This window comes from Nannospalax galili, unplaced genomic scaffold, assembly GCF_000622305.1.
Source record: "Nannospalax galili isolate Female #2095 unplaced genomic scaffold, S.galili_v1.0 scaffold530, whole genome shotgun sequence".
Taxonomy (NCBI): Eukaryota; Metazoa; Chordata; class Mammalia; order Rodentia; family Spalacidae; genus Nannospalax; species Nannospalax galili.
The window spans coordinates 1616470-1639970 of record NW_008328331.1 but is presented as its reverse complement, the minus strand read 5'-3'; the positions used below and the strand labels follow the sequence as shown (position 1 = coordinate 1639970).

The following is a 23501-nucleotide window of genomic DNA, read 5'->3' as shown; positions in this document are numbered from 1 at the left end:
TTGTTTAAAACATTTCAGGGTGAAGAATTTCAGATTCTCTTTGTACTGAGTGGGTTTTCTGTAGTGATTCAGAGCACACAAGAATCACCATGAAGCACCGTTTTTGTGTAGTGGGCAGCATCTGGCCAAGGACTTGAGGGGTCACAGTTCATGAACATAAGCATCAAAACAAGTGAAAGTCACATTCACACTGGCTCTCCTCCAAACCGTTCACCACCAAACCTAAGGTCATGAGCATCTCCTGCGCTTTCTCCTAAGCACTTTTAATTTTCCCTCTTCTACATTCTTTGCCTATGGATATCTAATTGGTCCATCACAGCGTGTTGAAAAGACCATTTTTATCCCAGAGTTGAGGATGAAAGAAGAGACAGTCTTTTGAAGCTGAGCATGAAGCTAGCATTTGGTACCAACTAATGACTAGGATCTCGGCTTCTAAGTAGGATGTAGTAAGCACAGGCATGGCCACAAATGGAGGAAGGTGACACATTAAAAACTTAGTGTTTGGAGACAGATGGCTCAGCAGGTAAAGTGCTTGCAGCCCCAACATGACAACCTGAGTTTGGATCCCTAGGAATCATGTAAAAGTCAGGAATGGTGGAGAGCATGTATAACTCCAGCACTGGGGAGGCAGAGGCAGATCCTGGGGGCTTGGGTCAGTCAGTCTAGCCAAAACAGTGAGCTCCAAGTTCAGTTAGAGATCTTGTCTGGAAAAACTACACATACACACACACGCCACATACACATACACACACCACACACACACACACACACACACACACACACACACACACACGTACAATAACTGAAATTTAAAACTCACTAGAGATACTCAACTGCAGATTTGAACTGGCAGAATGATTCAGAACATGGATTGAAAAACTGTATATAAAGCTCATGAACAAAAAAGAATGAAAAAAGAACAAAACTTCAAAGGATTTTGAAGCAAGTTAGTAGCATAAAGGATTTCCTGCTTCTAGAATCACAAATAAAAACCTATTAAAACCTTCATGTTTATTGTTCGGGGACTAGCGAGATGGCAGAGGTTAAAGTACCCCATGCTCTGAGGTGAGCTTTTCTTTCCAAACAAGGGCATTCAACACCCTCTTTTGGCCTCTGTGGACATTGCACTTACATACATACAGGCAAAACAATCAAACACATAAAATAATTTTTTTTAATTAAAAAAAAAATCTAAGTCTAGAACTCCCTTTTTTTCCAAATCTTCTCTGTTGTGTGACAGACCCATTTAGATATTTCTTATCAGTGTGTACGTATTTTATAAGATTTATTTGTTTATTTATTTATGGTTTATTTTATTTTTTGTTTTGAGACAGATTCTCTCTGTTGCCCAGCTACCTGGAACTTACTATGTAGACCAAGTTGGCCTTGAACTCACAGTTTGCCACCACACCTAGCAGATTTTGTTTATTTTTATTTTATATATAGGAGTGTTTTATTTGCATATATGCAAGTACATCACATGCATGCCTGGTACCCTTGGAGGGTGACAGATTGTCTGAAATAGAGTTAAGGATAGCTGTTAGCCATCATATGGGTGCTGTGAACTGAACCCAGGTCTTCTGCAAGAGCAACCAGTGCTCTTAACAACTCTGCCATCTCTCCAGCCCTAAGGTTCTAGACTTTGATGGGAACCAAATTGTCTCCAAAAATAAGACCAGAGTCATTCAACGTATAACCCCTTAGCATTCATCTGGCAAAACAGTGACATTTCTAGAAGGCAGGGCAGCCCACGTACTTAAAATCCCACTTTTAGCATGACAAGCAGCTTTTGTTCATTTTCAAAAATAGACTTCATGGCTAGGCATGGTGGCACACGCCTTTAATCCTAGCACTCAGGAGGCAGAGGCAGGCGGATCTCTGTGAGTTCAAGGCCGACCTGGTCTACATGGAGAGTTCCAGGCCAGCTGGAGCTACAAGGAGACTCTTTTGTCTCAAAAAGACCAAAATTAAAAAATACTTCACAAAAAGAAATGAATAGACTGAGAAAGTGTCTAAACGACTTCCAACTGGACCCTGGTGTTAGCTAGCCCACCATTCTATACCCTGCTCCATTGCTTGGTATCTTAGGCTGTTTCATTAACACAACTCAGCATGGTTTTTAAGCACTGTCCTACTGTCCTTGCTGGGCTGGTGGCATCATCCAAAATGTGTTAGAGGCTAGGCATAGGGGCTCATGCCTATAATCTCAGCACTTTGGAGGCCAGGGCAGGAGGACTGCCATGAGTTCAATGAAAGCCTAGCCTAGATAGTTCCAGTCCAGCCTAGGCTAGAGAATGAGATCCTGCCTCAACTCCCCTCTAGAAACATTACCAAACAAAAAACAACCATAAGAGGCATGATGTCAGCAAAGTTCCTGACATACAGGGCTCTCAGGAGTTCTCTACAGAAAGTTCCCCTCTGCCAGCTTCACCAGGAACCTGGGGACAGGTGGATTCTACTGAAGCACAACTGTGGAAGGTAAGAGTCCGTCTCACTGTGGTTTGTAGGATATGCTGGTGGCCTTGAAGGCACTGTCATTCAGAAGTGAGGCAGGTCATACTGGATAGTCCTGCGCACTCCCAGTCCTCTGCTTCTGTCAAACAGATGAATTAGACTCCATTGTTCTTCCTGGGGAGGGCTCCTACACTTCACTATTGGCCTTGCTAAAATGAGAGCGAGCCCACAAGCATGCACAGCACAATCCTTTGAGCTCTTGTCTGGTAGACTATGAATGTGGGTCTGAGACCATGTCCTGTGCTCAATTTAGCTGAATCCTCTCATAATCATGTTCAGTGCACAGAAGGACTTCTCTTTTCTCTGGAAAGCCCAAGGTATAAAATCAAAAGAATCTAGACAGGTCCTCCAGTCAAACCACCTCATCAATCAACCAGGAGAGATCACATACATAAAGGGGCTCCAGAGGAAAGATAGGAGGTCCCCACATTTGGGAGGGTTCCTCTGAGTATGACCATCAAAGAGAAAAAAACAATCCAACTGAATTCATGTCTTCCACGCAAAGCCAGCTCCTCCAGAGGACTAGAGTGGGGTCCCTGTCAGGACTTCAGTCCTATATTCTTTAGAATAACTGATATTGGACCATTCCAATAAACTTGCTGTTGTTATCGTAAACAAACATGGTGACCTGGGTTAGTTGGTTTTCCATTACTATAACAACTTGAGATGATCAACTTTTAAGGAAGAAAGGCTTATTTGGGCTCACAGTTTCAGTCTATGGTTGGTTGTTCCCTTTACTTGGGGGGGGGTTCATGGTGAGGCAAGTTTCTCACCTCACTGTGACAGGGAAGCCAAGAGAAGAAGGGCTGGAGTCCCCCTAGCCCCTTCAATGGCTCACCCCAACCTAACTTCCTCCACTAAGCCCCATCCCCCAAAGTTCCATGACATCCCAATCATACCATGAGACCAGGACCAGGCCTTTAACACATGGGTGGGTCTTTCTTTGGGGAACACTGATCCAAACTCTAACGTGGCTGACTCACATTAGTGATTTCAATTACTTTGATTCATAATTTATTAAAAACTAGTACATTATTTAAATACTGCCTTGTCTGTCTGTCTATACTACTGGTAACGGTTCCCAGGAATATGTTACCCCATCAGCTCCCTGTAGCATTTGCAAGATAGACATGGTCTGGAAAGATTTTCTAGATATAGTCCTTAGAGGAAAAGAACCAGGTAAGTGTGGCTTTGGATACTGGATACAAAGGGCAAATTGTACTTAAATAGTTCATCATACAAAAGTATAAGGCATGCAGATAACACAGTACCTTCTGTTCTCTTTTGACAAAAAGAGTTGGTTTATTGTAGCTCAAATATACAAACTGAACATTCAAACATCTTAAAATTAAACTTTAGAAACAAAAGTTCAACATTCAAACAGGAATAGAGTTTACGGGGAATACCCAGAAAGGCAATTTTGTTGTCTAATCCAGAATAATGATAAAGATCATTCAATGGAGAATAAAGTATGTTTAACCAGCAGTTCTACTCTGGCCAACACGTGAGTTATAAGTGTGGTTCCATACCTGAGAAGAGATACTAAATAAATCTTCTCTTGGGCTAAACAACAAGACTTGGCCTAAAACTCAGGAGATAATCAAAGCACATAAGTGAACAAATGCAACTAAACTGTTCTTTAGCGACAAAGGTATAAGTATGTTCATTATAACATCCTTAGTCTCTAGAAGAATTCAATTCCGTGTTTCCTCTTTTACCCACTTGAAAAACAAGATCAAAACAAATCCCAACTTCAGTTTTCTTGGGAGTCTGTGGTATGTGCATCTTGCAAATTCAAACCACAAATGCTCCTGTCTTGCATGTATAACACTGCTAGTAATAACATCACCAAGTCACTGGCTTCCACACCTCATAAAAGGATGACTTTTAGCTTCAAGATTTTAAATTTACTAGAGACAGCTTATATTTGAGTATGTATGTCAATCAGGCCACACAAAGAAAAGCATAAATATTTTCAAAGTGTTCTGTTCAGACTGTTCACAAATGCTTCTCCTCCTGTTCGTCAGATGGTTTTGCAACAGGTTGACTAATGCACATATATGTAAAAACCTGAAAATTGGCTCATGCAAGCATTTTGAATTAAGTGCTACCCCATGGAAGACTATTTAGAATTATTTTGTCAATTGTCTAGTGGGCTCTGATGCTGTGGGGGGTGGGGGTGGACCCCAGCAATCCAGGTCATCAACATATGCCACAATCAGTTTTCACCGCTCCTCTGGCACACAGTCTAGTACTAGATTCCGTTTGTCATCCTGCAAAATTTTTTCTACATCTTTCAGGTGTTGATCGGATTCTTGGATTAGCTTTTTGGATCTATACGTTATAAATTTGGTCTCTCAAAAGCATCCTAAAGTCTGCTTTGGTGGTGATATTATTTGTCTCTGATGTACTCTTCAAACTCTCTTTGTTTTTTCTTGTCACTGGAGGAGAACTTAATGCACCGGGGGTCTTCCCTAATTATTTTTTTACTTCTTTCCGTGTAGATGTTAAGGTGATCGTAGAAGTTTCATCCAGAAGTTGCCTAAAATGCTCCCTTTTCTTTTTGGTGAGTGCTTCAATGTGTTCATTGAAAAGCTTCTCTTTCTCTTCTCTTCTCTTTCTCTTCTCTTTCTCTCCAATAAGGACCCAGATTCCCAGCGGTGATCTTTTCGGAGGGTCCTGCTAGTATCAGACCACACACATCTGAAGGCCATACCATGTCAGACAGAAGAGCCTTAAAATTCTGGATAGCTTCTTCTCGTTTATGTTGCTCTCTTTCACGATCTATTTCTTTCGTTTGTTCAGAATGAGCTTTTTGAACCTCTCTTTCCCATTCTCGAAGGCTTGCCTTTCAAGTTCTTTTTCTTTTTCTTAGTCTAAATTCTTGGCTATTTTTTTTCTATGTACTGTTTAAAAATGTCTTCTCTCATTGATGAACTATCCACTGCTTTGTAATGTGGATCATGACATACTTTTTTTTGAGACAGGGTCTCTTCTGGAACTGGGGACTCACTATGTAGACCAGGCTGGCCTTGATCTCACAGAGATCCACCTACTTCTGCCTCCCAAGTGCTGGGATTAAGTGTCACCATGCCCAGCTTCATACAATTCTCTTTTTAAAATTAAATTAAAATTTTTATGTGTATGAGTATATTGCCTGAGTGTATGTAAGTATACTCATGTCGTGCAATGCCCATAGAGGTCAGAAGAGGGTGATGGATCCTCTGGACCTGGAGTTATAGACTGTTAGCCACCATGTGAGTGCTAACAACTGAACCCGGGTCCTCTTTAAGAGCAGCCAGTGCTCTTATCTATTGAGCTGTCTCTCCCCCACACACACCCATATGATTCTTTTTAAAGGTTAAATAAATCTTTACCAGAATGAAAGCCCAGGACTACCTCTCTGGAGCCATCTTATCCAACTGTAAACGTTAAGGAAGACCATGCTCCATCATTCTGTCACCAGGGTATTTAGGCTAGGTGCCCTAACTACTGCTGATCAGGTGGACTTAGAGTGAACTGTGGAAGTGCAGCTAGTAAACCTCTGCCATGGGGTCATCTCACTGGAGGACAACTCTTTATATGTGAGAATTCCTGACCACAGATGGCATCTGCCTGGTTGTATAAATAGGGTGTGTGAGGCTAGTCTTTGTCAACTGGATTTGGAATCATTTAGATTAGTAAAGCACACTTCTGCGTGTCTGTGAGGGCCTTTCCAGAAAGGATTAATTGAAGGGTAAAGGTTACCCTGAGTATGGGTAGCACCATCCCATGGGCCAAGGCCCCAGATGAAATAAAAAGTGAAAAGAAGTCAGCAAGAGCCAGAATTCCTTTGTGTGCTTCGTGGTTGGCACAAATGAACAGCTGCTCTCCAGCACACACTCTGCCCAGCACACAAGGCCAGTGATCACAGACTGAGTCCACTGAAACCATGAGCAAAATCAGTTCTTCCTCCTTTCAGTTTTCTGGTCAGGTATTTGACCACAGCAACAAAAAAGTAATAGCACAGGGTGAGACTTCTTTTTATCTTTGTAATATCATTAGCAGATTACACAGGACACATCCCTATCTGGTTGAATGCATATTTAATAATAGAACCTTTTCTTGCTTTTCCACATTGGTGAGGAATGAATATTCTGGGTTGTCAAGGAACTTTACTTTTTAAAAATTCTTCCTCAACCATACAAGCTCCACTTCCAAGTATTTATAGGTGGGAGTTTGGCAAATGTTTTGTTCACCAGTGTTTGTCAGTGTTTCTTACGGCAACACCTCACTCAAGGACCACAGGTCTAGTAGGTAGGTAGGCAGGGTGGGCAATGGTGCAGAACAAATCAGCCTAGATGTCTCATGTATGGTTTCCTGCAGTTCAGGGGAGTGAGGCTCTTGCTGCATGCATCAAGGGGCTTCAGGATGCTGGCTCCTGCATCTCGTGGAACTGCCATCTTCAACATGAAAGCTTAGAAGCAGGAGCTAAAAAGTAAGACAATAAATATCTAACCTAGAACCTTGTGATGAGTCTTGGAGATCTGGGTTATACTCTGTGAGTTACAGAATTCATAATGAAAGCCCAGCACTAGTCGGACATTGTTTAAATATATCCCAAGAGTTCATATCTGGGAAGCTCAGCCCCAGGTATGACAATATTAAGAGGTGAGAGGTCATTAGGTCACCAGGGACACAACTCTTACAAGGGATTAGTGCAATTCTCATGGAATCCCAGTCTCTCTCTAGTTTCTTGTCCGGCCAAATAAGGGCTCCTTATTCTACAACCTCCTGCCATGTTATGCCAGTCATCACAAGATCCTTACCCAAGGCCAACCCGATACCAGCACCATGTTCTTGAACCTCCAAAGCTGCAAGCTAAATAAACTTCTCTTCTGGATAAAATGCTTAGCCTCAGGTATTTCACTACAAGATGAAAATGGAACTGCATACCCAAAGACCATGTAATTAAGTTAAAGACTCTGAGGCTGTCTTGGGGTCTGAAGAGACTTTAAGGGATAAAGACTCTACTGAGCAAGGGCTCTCACATCAGAAACCTTGGGTTCAATTCCTACTTTATCTATCACTAGTTGTTTCAACTGATACCGAGACATATTTCTCTGGGCTTCTGGGTCCTCCTCTGCACAGTCTGTATTGTACACACTGTGAAGATGGTTCCCAGGCTTAAGAAGATGATGGATTTGAAAATAGAAAACCCAAGACAAATGCAATTGAATATTCATTTTTTTCTGCAGAAGTCTTCCAGCTGAACCAACCTCTCCCATCTGTCAGTGAGCATGAAGTTGACCTTGGAGCTTCCTCCAAGTTCTCATTGGAGGGGGATTCTAACCACATGGCACTTCTCTCTAAGAGTCCTTGGAGGCCCTCAATCCTGAGCCTGCCAGACTCAAACTCTGAGAGACTTTTGCAGCTCATGTGTCCACCAGATGACAGTGGAAGGACTGAGGTGCTTCCAGAAAGCCTTGCTCCACAGACACTACACACTGTCTAGACCCTGTCCCCACCCCTGGCCCAGGTTCCAAAAAGGGTCACCCGCATCTGACCTTACCCCACCCACCCGCATCCCAGTTCTGGGATTTTCCTACATTTTTCATTTTGTCCCCACCCTGTTAACTGCTACTTTGACTGTTAAGCCATCTGTCCCACACCATGTCCTCTGCCTCTGTCACCCTTCAGCTTCCCAGAGCTGGACAGAAGCATTGAGAAAGGAACATTTCTATTTCAGCAGATCCCTTAACAGCAGCACGCCTTCCAATGTCTGTGGATTAGGGCCAGCCCAGATGTCTGGTTGCCCTGCTTGTCCACTAGCCAGCTGGGCAGTGGAAGCTGGGGCTGGGAGGAGAATCAGGTGAATCCTGGCTAACCCCACAGAATCAGTCCTGGGCTTCTTCTTCCAGGGTCTTACCAAGGTTTCCTGCTGGCACCTCCCTTTTGTCTTGTGCCAGAACAGATGCCAGCTCCCTACTGACAAGATCATCAAGTTCTCACTATGTACAGCTGGTCTTGAACTTGCTATGTAGACCAAGCTGGCCTCAATCTCACAGAGCTCCACCTGCCTCTGCCTCTTGTTTAGGGATTAAAGTTGTATGCCACCACAACTAACTTCAGATCACTTTTGACTTACAGTGTCCCCATCCCCAACCACCACATCCCAGTTATAGAACTCCTTGTTACCTCCTCCCACCCCAAAGTCTTCTGGAAGCCAAGTTCTTGTTTCAATGATGTACTGAGAAGCTGGCGTTCACATACACACATTTTATTTTTATATAAAATAAAGGGTCATATGCCAGACATCCTTTATAGGTTAATATCCCAGAAGTCCTCCTAGAACTTTCCATACCCCTGAGAGAGGCTCCCAATCCACAATGTCTCTGTGAGGGCTTGTTCAGAGAGCTGCATCAAGGTCTTATAATGTGGTACAGAGGGGCTCAGAGGCTCAGGGGAGGAAGGCTACATCTAGGGATGGAACTCCTTCTCTATTCTTTTGCTTACCAGACTTTGGTAGAAGCTGGTGCAGACCTCCTTAGCTCAGAATGCAATCAACAGTGTGGTTCTTTGGCATTTAATCTGCCATGGTGAGGGCATTCTGCAAAGAACATGGGGCTCCTTCATCTCAGTGGGTGTGGCAAGGGCACAAGTCCAGGAGGCCAGCAGGAAGCTGGGTTACAGGTCGGGTCAGGATATATACCAGATGCCCAGTTGCAGAGGTGGTGAAGGCAGCCGGCCATGTCAGTCCTGCAGGGTAGCCTTGGGAGTAAGTCTGGACCCCAGGGGTATGCTACTGTCTGTCATGCCCCACTTTCAGCCTCTGCCCTGCGTTCTCTTCTCCATCTCTTTCTTCCCAGTCACTGTCAGGGCCCCCAGCTCCAAGGGCAGTCATGCTGGGCTTCTCTTATCTTTGAAAGGATAGGGTTCTGCACCCAGGGGAAAACTTCCAGACCAGGGTCCTCCAAGAAAATAATAAACTGGAATGGTGGAAGCTCATTTGTAGTGGGAGAACCTGGGCTCCAAGAAGTAGCAATCATCTACAGCCAAAAATGGACCCCAATCCCTATTTGCTGCTCCCAACAATGCCTCCTTCCCAGACAGCCTCCCTAGATTCCTGGAGTCACCCTGAATCTCCAACTCAGTGGCAGAGGCAGTGCACCATCGTCCCCACTGAATCCCTGGCATGTCCCCATCTCCTCTCACTCTCACCCTTCCACACAGCCTAGCTGTTATTCTTCCTGAAGAAGAGGCTCTCGGTCTCCTCCTTGCACCCTTTCATCTTCCTCTTTCTCCATGCAGCCCACAGTAGCAGCCAGCCCAGCACCCACACCACCCCCAACCACAGCAGCCCCAGTGGCCCCCACTGCTGCCCCAGCCGCCACCATCCCTGCTTCAGCAGCCAGGGCTGCTGCTGCCATGCCTGCACCCACCACACCCCCTGCCAGGCCCATGAGACCAGCACCTACAGCGCCCCCTACAGCAGCCAGGTGGCCACAGAAGCGCATTGTATAGGAGTCCATAAAGGCCTTGGCTTCTGCCTGCAGCTCAGCTTCCAGGGCCTCCAGGGTCTGCTCTCTCTCCTTGCACAGCAAAGCCACACCATGGCGAGCCAAGATGGCATCCTTCTGAGTCGAAAGGAGGTTCCGCATAGTGTCTGGCAGGACTCGGAGTGCAGAGAAGATTCGTTTGGTGGCTATGTCCTATGGCAATGGAACAGAGAAAAGAAGATGCTCTGATGGGGTACCCAGGCATCCCCTCTATGGCACAGCCTCCTCTTGTAAGCCCTGCAACTCACCTGCTGCCTCACATATTCTTCGAACTCCTTCTTGGCAGCCTCCACTTTCCTCAGGTCATGCAGCTGAGCGGCCATCTGTCCACAGGAAAGCCCAGGCTGCCTCCCTTCTTCCTCCTCAGCCAGAGGTGCTGCCGGTTCCTCATCTCCACTCCCAGGGCACACAGACCCCTACCCCAGGCCTCCCTTGCTGACCCCATCCTCCTGATGGCATACATACCTCGTCTGGAGAGTTGAAACTGGGCCCTGTCTTCCCCATCCAGCCTGAGAGGTTCTGCAGAGACAGCATGTCCCGGTCAGGGAGAGCAGGGGCCTGCCAAGACCAGGGCCTCCAGGGAGTTTTCACACCTTGATCTCCTGTGCCAGCTGTTGACCTGTGAGCAGGCGTCGGTCCCCCCTGGCCACAGCACGCCCCTCACTCCAGTACCCCTGACAGCGGCTCTTAGCATGCTGAGGGGCCGTGCTCAGCACATCCGAGATGTAGGCCCGGAGAAGGTGGCAGAAGTCATCTTCTGTGTCTGAGAAAGAGATTCCTTGGACTGAGAAGCCCCAGCCTTGGGGACCAAGGCAGAGGGCTTGGGAGCTGTTGAGGGGCAGTGCCAAGGAGGTCTTGGCCCCTTGGGGACACTCACCGCCTCTTGGGCTTCCTTGGCCTTTATTCTCCCACTGCCTTCCTGGGGCAGGAAGGAGGTAACAGCGGGCTCGTTTCCCTAGGAGCAACTCCTGGACCTTGGGGTATTTGCCAGACAGCTTCTAAGAGATCAATTTGCAGAGAGTTCTGAGCCAGGGAAGCAGCTTCCCTCTGAGTACACTCAGGGCCCAGCATCCCTCTGTGAGAACATTCAGGACCCTCCCACCGTCCCTTGCCTGCTGCTCTGTCACCAGTTTTCTCCCTCTACACTACTCACCTGGAGTATGTCACTCACATGTCCCTGACCTGCCTTATTGTGAGGAGAAGAGTCACGAACTAAGAGGTCCAGATGCTGGAAGAGAAAAGGGTCTTGGTCCCAGAAGCTGGGATTGACAGTATCTGAGCTGACAAGTCAAGAAACAGGGGTCTCACCTGGATTGGCACCATCCCATAATGCTTGCCCATCACCTCAGCCACATGGATGAACATCTGGAGATAGGCACAGAGATCTTAAGTGCTGAGCTATTCCAAAGTCTACAATCTGCCCCAAGACATCTCTCTAGGTCCCTGGACCACTGTAGGGTCCAACTTTTCTGCTTCCCAGCTTGGAGATTCTCCTGCCTCTCTCCAAACTAGGTATCTCATGTTCAACTCTCTACCCTAAAGTCCATTAATGCATTTCAAGTGTCGTAAAATCATAAGCCAGAATGGAGGGCATGAGTTCCTTGTGGTCCAGCCCCCCAATCCCTGGCCTTATGGTCAGGGTATGTTGGGGTAATGCCTCTGTGAACAAATGTTCCCAGAAAAAAACCTGCATCCTCAAAGTGAACTGTCTGGAAGACAGATCAACTGATTAGAACTTCAATGATTGTGGAGTTTGGAATGTTGCAGGTCCAGAGCCTAATTACCATTTATCTTCAGCCTTCTTTACTCCTTAAATAGCCATTCCTTGCCCACCTGTGTTTCTGACAACATCCTGTGACTAACAGATAAAAACATTTTGGAAAGTATTAACTTAGCAGACCACCAGCTTCCACCAACCCAAGGGCTAAGAAGCCTGTCAGATAGTGTCTAAAGCTTATAGCAGAATTCTTCCCACTTCACTATAACCTGCTTCTCTAATGTCTCCATCAATGTTTTTTAAAAAGTGTCTTGGTTTATGGCTTTCTTTGTTCTATTAGCATGGAAATTTCATGAAACTGATACCACTTTGGAACATGGAATTTGGGGTAACCCGAATCTGTGTTCCCTGCCATGGTCACTCATATTTGGCTCCAAAATAAACTCTCTTATCCTCTTTGAATTGAACATTGTGCTTTTGCATCAACACCTCCAACATTAGAGGCTGTCTTACCTCCAGATAGCCCAGGTCCGTGTCCTTTAGCTCCTGGGAGGTATTCAGGATCTAGAATGAAGGAAAACAGGAAGGTGCAAGATTTGCAGAGGTAGGAAAGGGCCTAGTGAGGGGTTCCTGGAATTCTTCATCTCAGAACATGCCCAGCCCAGCATGAGGGCCTCTCAGTCAAGGGGCTGTCCACCTTCCAGCAGACCTGGATAGTCTTGTGGTCCTATAATCCTCCAGCTGCCCCTGAGGCCCATCATCCCACCTTTAGAATGACCCATCTGCCCACCTTCACTAGCTAGGAGCACCTTCCTCCTTCCAAGGCTCCCCATAACCTGCAAAGATCCCAGACACCAAAAGCTGTGATACCCTTGGCTCTGAGGAAGCTGATCTGGAGTGGGGACCCCCATCTGGGTACCTCTCTCACCTGGTAGGAGCTCAGCATCATGGTGAGAGCACAGAGCTTGATCCTTGTTTCCCTGCTCAGTTCAGGGCTCATGACATCCCCTGTATCCACTAGGAACACAGCCACCTATGGGTGGGGCACAAATCAAGGGGTCAGGCCTGCCTTGCTCTCCCACACTCTTCACCCAACCCAATTTCCTTGTCCTCACCCCCACAGATTTCCTTCTCCATCCTCTCCATCCCTGTCCTTTCTTCCCTCCCTCTTCCCCTTTCCATCTCTCCATCCTCTGTCCTTCCTCTTTCCCTCCTTCATCCACACTAACTTCCCTCTGCCTTTCTCCCTCACCTTCTTCCCTTCTTTTCCCAGCAGGAAGGGGTGGCTCCACATCCATATGCCCCTGGTGAGACCATTGGCACCCCATTTGAACCCAGGCAGGGACCCCTCTGTCATGGGCTGGCCACCCTCACCAGACTCCTGAAAATGGAGAAGGGGCATCAGTTGGTCCACTTTGCATCCCTGAGACCAGGTTCCACATTCAGCCTCCACTCCCAGAGCCAACCCAGGGCTCCTGCCTTGCCCCCTTGCAGCCTCCTGTGAGCCCTGCCCTCACCAGGCCAGGCAAGCCTCTGAGCAAGTGGTCCAAGAGGACGGACTTCCCTGAGTGCTGCTCCCCCAGGACAGCAAGTAGGCAGACAGGCGTGTCCCTGGCCAGCGGATGCTTCAGACAGCGGTTTATGGCCCCCATCCTGAGAATGAGGCCTCCAGAGGCGTTGATGCGCACCAACAGCAGCCGTTCAGCCCTCACAGCACAGGTCTCCTAGATGGGACAGAAAAGGGTACCCTGAGCATCCCAAGTGGGACCGAATTCAAGTTGGGAGTGTGTCTAGTCTGAAACTCCAAGCCCCATTGTGACATTCTAGAATAGCGCCATAGCTCCTCCCCAGTCTTGAATATGACCCAAGATGTCGGAGTGCTGAACCTTGGATTGTAGCTTGGTCCCTCACCTGCAGTGCAGGGGGCAGCGACCGCTGTGGCAGGAGCTTCATTTTTTCCCCGAGACTGCGGAGACCCTTTTTCTGTTTGCAGATCTTCCTGCACTCGGGGCAGCAGGGCGGCTCACAGCCTGGGATTCGGTGTGTGCTGAAACATCTAATGCAGAAGTCGTGGCCACAGTCCAGCGAGATGGGCTCTCGCAGCCTTTCCAAGCAGATGGAACAAGTAGGTGGCTCCCTGGGCGGTGTGGGACGGTGTCCCAGGCCCAACTCCAGCTTGGGGATTGATGCATGGGACCTGGTGGGGAAAAGGGGAGGGACATCAGTTAAAGCTGGGTGCCTGATGGGTGCAGGGTTTGGAGGACTGACAGCTTGGAGGTGAAGGTCCCTCTGTACCACCTCAGTTTCCTGGGGCCACCTAGAGGGATGGAGCTCTGTTCCTCACTTCCTGGCTATCACAGAGTAAGGGTAATAGAACAGTGAGGAAAGAATATCCTAGAAAGAAAACTTCAGGGACCCCTGGCTCTACACATTCCAGTCATGCACCTATGAGTGAGGTCCTGCCCATCTCCTGTCCAAAGGAGAGATTGGCCACCGATCAACAGAGATACTCAACAGAGATGATGTGGTATGCTGCCCCAGCTGCAGGTGCCCAGGGCCAACGTTCAGGAAAACCCTCTAGGACAGCCAGGCTTTTTGCAACAAGGGCCCCTCAAGGAGTGACAAACTCTACAATCCCCTCACTGCTGGGACAGTCAAGAGGGCTGTAGGCAGCCTCCTGGCACCCCAGGCAAGCCATTCTGCAGCTGAACAGATGGCTAGGTTCTTGGAGGATTCCTTGTGCTTTCTGAGCTGAGCATCTGCCTCCCCGCAGCACCCACCTGCTTGTCCCGGTCCCTCCCTGCACAGTCTGGCCCATCCAGCCTTGTGGCTCCCTCCCTGAGGACAGCCCTGCGGAGCGCAGCCTGCTAGACTGCAGAGATCCATGCTCCTGGACCAGCTTTGCCAGCTGACCTGCCAGACCCACTGCACCAATCCCAGCCAGTCAGTCCCCGAGGCTCACCAACTGTTGCTGCTGTTTCCCATGAAGCCTCCTTTTCTCTCCTGAGGGGGGAGGGGAAGATTTAGAACAGAATCCACACTCTATCTTCATCCTGGGCTTCCAGGATCACCTTCCCCAGACCCATCCTTCCTCCCAGGTGGCTCCCTCCCACCCCAACTCTTTCCCAGATATTAGGGCTAAAGACTTGCCCGTTTGCCAAGCCGATGACAAAAAGCAGTGACTGACAGGGCGGGCCTAGGCATGGGAGGAATGGCAGAGGGTCCGATGCACAGAGAGGAGGCCCACTTGAGACCTTCTGCCGGAAGTAGGATGGCCTTTCTCCCGGAGGGCTAACGGAGCGGGTGGAGGGTGGGGCACGGGGGTGGGCTCCTCAGAGGCTGCCTTGCTCTCAGGGCTGGAGAATAAATGCTGTGATCAGAAAAAAATGAGGCTGCAAAGAAGGCTGCCGCTGGACTCACCCCAGAGGGAGGAGACAGGGCTGCGGGTACCAGGGCTTCGGAAGAGGATGAACCGAGCCCAGCACAGAATCCCTGACAGACGCTTAAATGCTGGCAAGCTGAGGTGGTGAGTCTCCATGGAGACGGAAGGGAAAGATAAGGACAGGAAGGAGGGGGGAAGAAGGGGGAGGGGGGAAAGGAGAGAGAGAGAGAGAGGACCTCTGGCCTACACACAGAGAGAGAGAGAGAGAGAGAGAGAGAGAGAGAGAGAGAGACCGAGACCATGACCATATGGACGCACCTGGCACAACGGTAGGACCTTGTCCCTATGGGGCCAGCTGGGATCCTTCAGGACTCCTGGGCAGGATGTGCAGACTCCAGGGTGTGGGAAACAGGAGAGAGTGCTGCGACTGGAGCAAACCTAGAGACAGAGAGGCTATTGGTCCGTTTAATCGCATGACCTACTTTGACTGAGCACCCACTATGTGCAGGGCTGCCGGATTCCACCATGCTACATGTGGCCGTGTTCATCTCACTACTCCAGGGTATGTCACTGGCGCATGTCCTAGCTCACCTTCCTCAGCACCTGGGGCTCCTGTATGTCCACTCTGGTGTCTTTTCTTCTCAGTGGCTTTTCCTCTGCTACAAGCTTGTAAAGAGCCACCTTAAGACTTTTTATTAATTCTTTGTATACATACATGTATACAATGTGTCTTGATCATATCCTCCCCTGATTGTCCCTCTTTCTCCCTGGGACCCCTTCTGCATACATTCATATCCTTTTTTTTGCAGTTGTGTGTGTGTGTGTGTGCGTGTCTGTGTGTGTGTCTGTGTGTGTGTCTGTGTGTGTGTGTGTATATTGCCTGTGCATATGTAAATGCATCCATGTCATGCAGTACCCTTGGAGGTCAGAAGAGGGCATCATAACCCCTAGAACTGGAGTTACAGACAGTGGTTACCCACCACGTGGGTGCTGGAATTCAAACCCAGGTCCTCTGTAAGAGCAGCCACTGAGCTCTTAACCACTGAGCCATTTCTCCAGCCTCCCCCCTTTTTTAAATAACTCAGTAAATCCAGTTGTGCAGCCTGCATGTGCATGGGTGTGAGGCCATACACTGGAGCATGGGCAACTTACCCCCCCTCTAAGAAAAATGACTCCACCTCCATCAGGAGCCATCAATGTCAATAGCTCCTCAACTAGGAGCGCCATGAGCTCCTCCCTACCCGTGGTGGAATGTTGATGGACTTGATCTCCTGCAGATCTTGCACAGCACAACTGCTGTGAGCTCATGAGTGCAACCCATGCCATGTCTAGAAGACAGCATTTCACAGTGCTCTTCTCCATCTTCCAGCTCTTATAGTCTTTCCAACCCCCTCTTCTTTGATGTCGTCTGAGTCTTAAGGTGGAGGGGTGAGGGATTGATGTAGATGGTCTATTTAAGCATTTAAGGCTGAGCTCTTAACAGTCACTCATTTTCAGCTGTTGAGCCAGTTACAAGTCTCTGCATTCCCCACTGTCCACTACAAAAAAAGAAGCTTCTCTGACCAAAGTTGAAAGCAGCGCTGATCTATGGTTATAAGCACAAATATTTAGAAAGCAGTTTGACAACATGGCCTTTAACCAAAATAACAGTAGTAAGTTCTCCACTAGGGCCTATGATCTCCCTAGCCTGGGGCTTTTGACCAGGATTACAGCATCAGGCATGAAGTCCCCCCTGTAGAACAGTCCTCAAATTCAACCAGAAAGTGATTGATTACCCCTATAGTATTCATGCCACTGTTGCACCAGTGGGCACATCATGCCTGTCAGGTCAATCTTGTAGCATGCAGAGTTCAGTGTTAGGTAAAACCATCAATATCTTTTTTCACCTAGCAGCCTCTATAATACCTTCCAGTACTTTGAAAGCTAGCCATCAAGGAGGAAGTGTCCTTGTCAGTCCAGGTTGATTTCTCTATGTCCTGCAACCAAAGTATTTGGTGTCTTCAGCAAAAGGGTCTTATCACTTAGTTATGGTGGGAAACCAAAAGCATTGGCAATGGACAACTTGATCATGGTGAATGAACTTTTTGGTGTGTTTTTGAATAAAGTTAGCAAGTATTTTGTTGAAAAATTTTGCATCTAAGTTCATCAGCAAGATTGGTCTGTAATTTTTGTTGTTGTTGTCCCAACTTTGTCTGCTTTGGGTATCAGGGTCATACTAGTTTGATAAAAGGAGGTTAGCACTTTCCTTCCTTTTCCATTTTATAGAATAGTTTGGGAGGCATTAGTATTAGTTTCTCTTTGAAGGTCTGGTAAAATTCACCAGTGATCCATCTGGGCCTGAACCTTTTTAGTTGGGAGATTTTAAATTACTGCTTCAATAGTAATTTTAAATCACTGCTTGTTGTAGATCCATTAAGCTGCTGATTCATCTTGGTTTAATTTTGCTAAGTCATATGCATCTAGAATTCAGCCATTTCTTTTAGATTTTCCAATTTAGTGGAGTATATGTTTTTAAGATAAGACCTATTGATTTCCTTTTTAAATTTTTTTAGCTTACAGTTATTCATTTTGTGTGTGTGTGTGTGAGAGAGAGAGAGACAGACTGTGTGTGTGTGTGTGTGTCTGTGTGTCTGTGTGTGTGTCTGTGTGTGTGTGTATTTGAGATCAGGGGATACCTTGTGGGAACTGGTTCTCTCTTTCCACCATGTGGGACCCAGAGATCAAACTTAGGTCTTCAGACTTGGTGGCAAGTGCCTTTATCCACTGAGCTATCTCACTGACCCAAGACTTAATGAATTTCTAAATCTCATTGTCATCTGTTATAATGGCTGCCTTCTCATCCCTAATTTTATTAATTTGGGTCTTCTCTCTCTTTCAGTTGGTTTGGCTAAGGGTTTTGTCTTTCAAAGAACCAACTCTATTTTGTTGATTCTTTTTTGTAATTTTTTGTTTCCATTTCATAAATTTATGACCTAATCTTAATGATTTAGTTCTGTGCATTGATTTGGGGGTTGTTCTTCTTCCAGTGCTTTAAGGTGTATTATTAAATTATTTACCCATTTATTTATTTGAGATCTTCCTGATTTTCTAATGTAGGCATTAGAGCTATAAACTTCCTTCTAGCACTGCTTTCATTGTATCTCATAGGTTTGATATATTATGTTTTCATTTTCTTTTGATTCTATGAATTTTTAATTTCCTTTTTTATTTCCTAAGGACCCATTCATTGTTCAATGGTGTGTTGTTTAAGCTCCATGAATCTGTGTATGTTATAGGATTTCTCTTGCTATAGATTTATGGTCTTATTCATTAGGATTAGATAGAATACAAGGAATTATTTCAATTTTCCTGTTTGTTAAGGCTCACTCTCTGTCCTAATATATGATCTATTTTAGAGAAAATTCCATGGGTTACTGAGAAAAATGTGTACTCTGCAACATTAAGTCCATTTGATTCATGATGTCCTTTAATTCAATGTTTCTCTGTTTACTTTTTACCAGGATGACCTGTCAAATGGTGAAAGTGGGGTACTGAAGTCACCCACTACTATTGTGCTCAGGTTAATCTGTGACTTCATATCTAGTGTACTTGATTAATTAAATTGGGGGCACCTCTGTTTGGGGCCTATCTGTTTAAAATAATAATGTCCTCTTGAGGGATTATCCCTTAATTAGTATAAAATGACTTTATCTTTTCTCACTAGTTTTGGTTTGAACCTATTTTGCCAGCAATTAGAACATCAATACCTACTTGTTTCCTAGGTCCATTTGCTGGGAATACTTTTTATACTACTTTGCTCTCTCTGGCTGTGACAAACACCCTAACCCAAAGCAACACAGGAAGGATTTATTTGACTTACAGGTTACAGACCAACACCTAGAGAAGCTAAAGCATCTCTTTTCCTAACTGGGAAATTTTCTGTTATGATTCTTTTGAAAATGTTATCTATGCCTTTAAAACAAGATTCTTTTCCTTCTTCTATGCCTGTAACCCATAGATTTGATCTTTTCAGAGTGTCTCATATGTCTTAGAATCTCCACTGGTGTTTTGTTTTATCTTTGTCCATGTTTGATGTTAAGTTCCTCCACCTTGTCCTCAAGCTCAGATATTCTGTCATCTTGATCCACTCCATTGCTGAGATTTTCCACAGTTTTGGATTTACCATGTTTTTCATTTCCTGTGTTTCAAATTAGTTGTCCTTCGGCATTTCTCTTTTTGTTGAATTTCTCTTTCATATCAGGCATTGCTTTCCTTATTTCATTTAGCTGTGTGTTTCTTTGATGATACCTACTTTTTGGAGTTCACTATCTGGGATTTTATCTAACTCACTTGCCCTAGATGCCATTATTGTAGGATTAGTAATTTTTGGAGGAGTCATTTTTGTCTTGTTTTTTCATGTTTATATTACTGCATTGGGGTTTATGCAACTGGTGAATATATTTTTGTTTGGTTTATTTTTAGTCAGTTGTAGTCTTTCCATTGAAATATTTGCAATTTTCAAATGGACTTGGGTGTGGTAGAGTTGAGTATATAGTTCAGAAAATAGTTCCCCAGTCCAGGAGCTCAGTGTGCCTGGTATAAACGCTGCATTATTCCCTGACTAGAATATTAACCACAGGCATAAGAGCTGCTGGGTAGCCCACTGTGCAAATGCACTAGCCAGTTAATGACAGTGGTTCCTAAGACTTCAATAACTACTGGAAGGTAAACAACCAAGGACAGTGTAGAGTATAAGGTTTTAGGTAATAAGATTAGGATGTGGGAGGAAATTGGGTAGATAGGGATATGGATAAGATCCACTTTGAAAAGAAAGAGGAAAAATCAAGGTGGGTAAAGTAGCTGGAGGGGAAAGTTGGGATACCACCAGTGTCCACAGATTTTAGAGACTGTTGAAGTTATAGGAAGTTACGGTTAAGAAGTAAAAAGATGATGGGATGAGAATTTGAGAAAGAGGAAAGATGTAGGACTGAGAGGAGGAGTGTCTGAGATGCAGGTTAAGGGGATAACCAAGAATGTCTTCAGCAAACTGGGAGGAAAAAAAAACAACAGTCCTGAAACCATCATGCAAAATACATGCAAGTGTGGAACTTAAAAATAAGAAATTTTTAAAAATGCTTACAGAATGAATTGCTGGCACAGCTGTGCTAAGCTGGAAGATGGAATTCTCAGATCCCTCTGGCTCTCTAGCAGGTTCTGTGAGTTGCTGGGGGCGGGGGGATCCATTTGTCTCTACAGCCTCCTTGTTTGCTCCCACCTCAAGACCTTTTAACTGCTATTTAAGTAGGATCTTCACCTCCTCCCAGCCACAACCAGTATTGTTCTCCCAGCACAGCTGACTTCATGCTGCTCAAACATCTTCCATGACTCCCTGCTATCATATCATAATCTATCCTGGCCTTTAGCCCCAGTCCTGACCCTTTCTCTCTAACCTTCCCTCTCGCCACATGCTCCCCTGTCTCTGCACCACTGTCTCCACCCCTCCTCCTCCTCACCCATGAGATACCCTCCCTTACCTGTTCAGGTGTCATGACCTTCTTGAGGCTTCTTTGCCTCAGTCTTTTCCACTGAATGTGCCAGGACCTCACAGGTAGCTGTGCCTTAGAAACCTAATTTGTGACAGTTTTGGTGCAATCCTTACTTTGCAGCAAGACTGGCCAGGGCTCAATTCCCAGCTGCAGACTCTGGACACTTCACCTCTCTGAGCTTTGGGGTCAGGATAACCTACATAAAACCATTTTGTAACTAGAATTTAGGACAAAAAGGCTTAGCTCCAGCAGCCCCAGCAGGGTGGGCTTGACCTCCCACACCAACACATCAATTAAAGAGACAAAACAAGCGTTTAGATGCTACTTTCGTTAAAAAGCCTTGACTCCTCACTTGACCCCACAAGGTCACTAAAAGCAGGATGGAAGCCTGGGATCCACACTTCATTTTGTGTCTGTCCCCTTTACTTTGGCTGAAGGCAGAGAGGCAAGGCAGGCACTGTCCTTCACTTTTCCTCTTGAGTCACCTTGGGTTCCTTGAACAGCAGAACCTCAAAAGTTAGAAGATCCACTCCCAGAGGAAGGCAGTTACCCATGAGGGCAAGGCCGCTCCCTGTAGAAGAGATCATTTCATGAGAACCATCTTGTTAACTCAAGTACTGATGACTTCTTTGTTCCGTGTTACAGAATTCAAAGAGGAGATCATGAAAGGAGACCACACCTACCGGGACTGATCATTTAGTCATACCTCTAACTTCCTTGCCCCAGTTCTTCCTCTATTCAAACCAAAAGATCATGTTGAATAAATCTGCTCTCTGCTTTTCTTTACCACTCATGTTTTTAACTGATGCATTGGGGACAGGTAGCAGAGCCTTGGGGGACTGCTGGAGCCCACGCTTTTGCCTTAAAACCTCTGGATATACAAGGAATGGTGAAAAGCAAAGAAAGGTGATTTAATCAATGTATGTTGGGAAGAGGAACAGATAAAGGGGCTCAGGGATCCCAAGCTCATCTTCAGGGCACTGAAAAGAGTAGACACTGGGGTAAGAGGCAAACAGAATGAGCTGTCCTGCTCAAGGTATGATCCCACCCTTGTTTTAGGTACACTTTGGCAAGGAATCACTACAAATTGCTATCATACCCCCACTGAAGGGGACTATTCTTGTTCCTACAGGATGACCTGCTCCAGAGGGCAGCTCCATCATAGATCACTATTCTCATCTTAAATGTGTTCTGCCCTGCAAGATTTGCTGTTCCTAGAATGTAAAGCGATAGCAGAGTTAGAACAATAACTCACTGCTGCTGTGCCTTTAGTTTCAGAAGGGATAAGATAGTTTAGGAAGACAAAATCCTTAGCAATGAATATGCCTCTTCAGTTATACATGAGTCTGACCCAAAGTAAAGTGACAAACACAAAATGAAGGCTTTCATCTTTAGCCCAAGTGAGGAGCCATTGCTTTCTAAAAGCAAAAGCAGTTTCTAAGTGGCTATTATAACTTATCCAGGGAGAGGAATTATTTGTAAGTCCCAGGAGCTGGGATACAGGGGAAATAGAGAGTGAGATGGATTCATCCTGCAGAAGTTCAATTAAGATCCTTACCAGCAGGCAGGGATGTCCTCAGGAATCAAGGGGACAGGAAGGAACATGAACCTGCTGGCTACCACACCTCTGATTTGCTGTGTGACCTCAGGTTGGGACTTGCCTACCACTTGGCCAGCAATCTTGTGTCCACTGTTCCTGAACATACACCACACACATAGGTAATAAATAGGTAGGTAGATAAAAATTCAGCATACTTACTGCTCAATAATTTTTTTTTTTGAGACAGGGTCTCTTTAGAGCTCCAACTGGCCTGAAACTGGCTATGTAGACCAGGCTGGCCTCCATCTCACAAAGATTCATCTGCCTCTACCTCCCTCTACCACCATGCCTGGCCCAGCTTGATAACTTTAAAGATGTATCAATGTGCCCCCGCCTGCGGGGACCCTGTACAGGTAAGACTCGAGGGGGACCACTCCCTGAAAGGAAAAACGGGCGAGAAAGAAGAGACAGAGCCCAAGCAAGTCCACTTGTCAAGGGCCACTTTATTGAACTGCAAGCTTTCCTTATATACAGTTTGTATTTAGAAGGGCTTAAGGGAGTTGGTCAAAAAGGTTACAGCATTCTTATGGGTATGGGAGGGGGACTGAGCAATTCAGTAACGTGACTGACTGCCAGGTGTTCCAAGAGATTACTGCATGACTCATTTTTTCGAGAACTGTTTGCAAGAGGAAGAGAAAGATAACCTTGCCATAAATTCTTTCTCAAGGTTACTTGTGCAAGCAGAATTTCCTGCTTAAGGCAACTGTTTGTAGAGCTATTTTATATTTTTTGGTAATGATTGTTGTTTCTCCAGCTCCCGACAGTCGTGTCACCTGCACCCTCTGACTTGCAGATGGTGGTGTCACCTGCCCCCTCGGAAGTGCACAATGTCGTGTCACCTGCCCCCTCTGACGTACAGATTATCGTGTCACCTGCACCCTCTGATGTGCAGATGGTCGTGTCACCTGCTCGCTATGACGTGCAGATGGTCGTGTCAGCTGCCCACTCTGTCGTGTACATGGTCGTGTCACCTGTCCACTCTGCGGTGCAGGTGGTCATGTCACCTGGCCCCTCTGACATGCGGATGTTGATGTCACATACCCCCTCTGACGTGCAGATGGTCATATCACCTGCCCCCTCTGAAGTGCAGATGGTCTTGTCAACTGCCCCCTCTGACGTGCAGATGGTTGTTTCATCTGCCACTCTGACGTGCAGATGGTAGTGTCACCTGCCCATCTGACGTGCAGATGGTCATGTCACCTGACCCCTGTGACGTGCAGATGGT

General features: G+C 46.2%; 1 protein-coding gene and 1 long non-coding RNA gene across 3 annotated transcripts; one reads left to right on the top strand and one right to left on the bottom strand.

Annotated features, from left to right (window-relative positions):
- Positions 1–8758: 8758 nt before the first annotated feature.
- Rnf112 (ring finger protein 112) lies at positions 8759–15300 on the bottom strand. Of its 2 annotated transcripts, XM_008826654.2 has the most exons (15): positions 14920–15300; positions 14732–14772; positions 14550–14603; positions 13681–13966; positions 13287–13493; positions 13022–13150; positions 12698–12802; positions 12283–12333; positions 11361–11417; positions 11206–11280; positions 10930–11050; positions 10646–10815; positions 10518–10571; positions 10301–10375; positions 8759–10205 (listed from the first exon to the last, which is right to left on the bottom strand). In XM_008826654.2, exons 1-15 carry the CDS (start codon positions 14971–14973, stop codon positions 9735–9737), a joined length of 1950 nt encoding a protein of 649 aa, XP_008824876.1. In that variant the 5' UTR covers positions 14974–15300; the 3' UTR covers positions 8759–9734. The 2 variants fall into 2 exon arrangements, with proteins under 2 accessions (XP_008824876.1, XP_008824870.1); XM_008826648.2 differs by lacking the exon at positions 14550–14603 and having other exon boundaries at positions 14920–14993.
- Positions 15222–21438, top strand: LOC103728692. Its single transcript, XR_607041.2, has 3 exons — positions 15222–15295; positions 15660–15713; positions 21322–21438. It is a non-coding gene; the product is annotated as an uncharacterized LOC103728692 (long non-coding RNA).
- The last annotated feature ends 2063 nt before the right edge of the window (positions 21439–23501 follow it).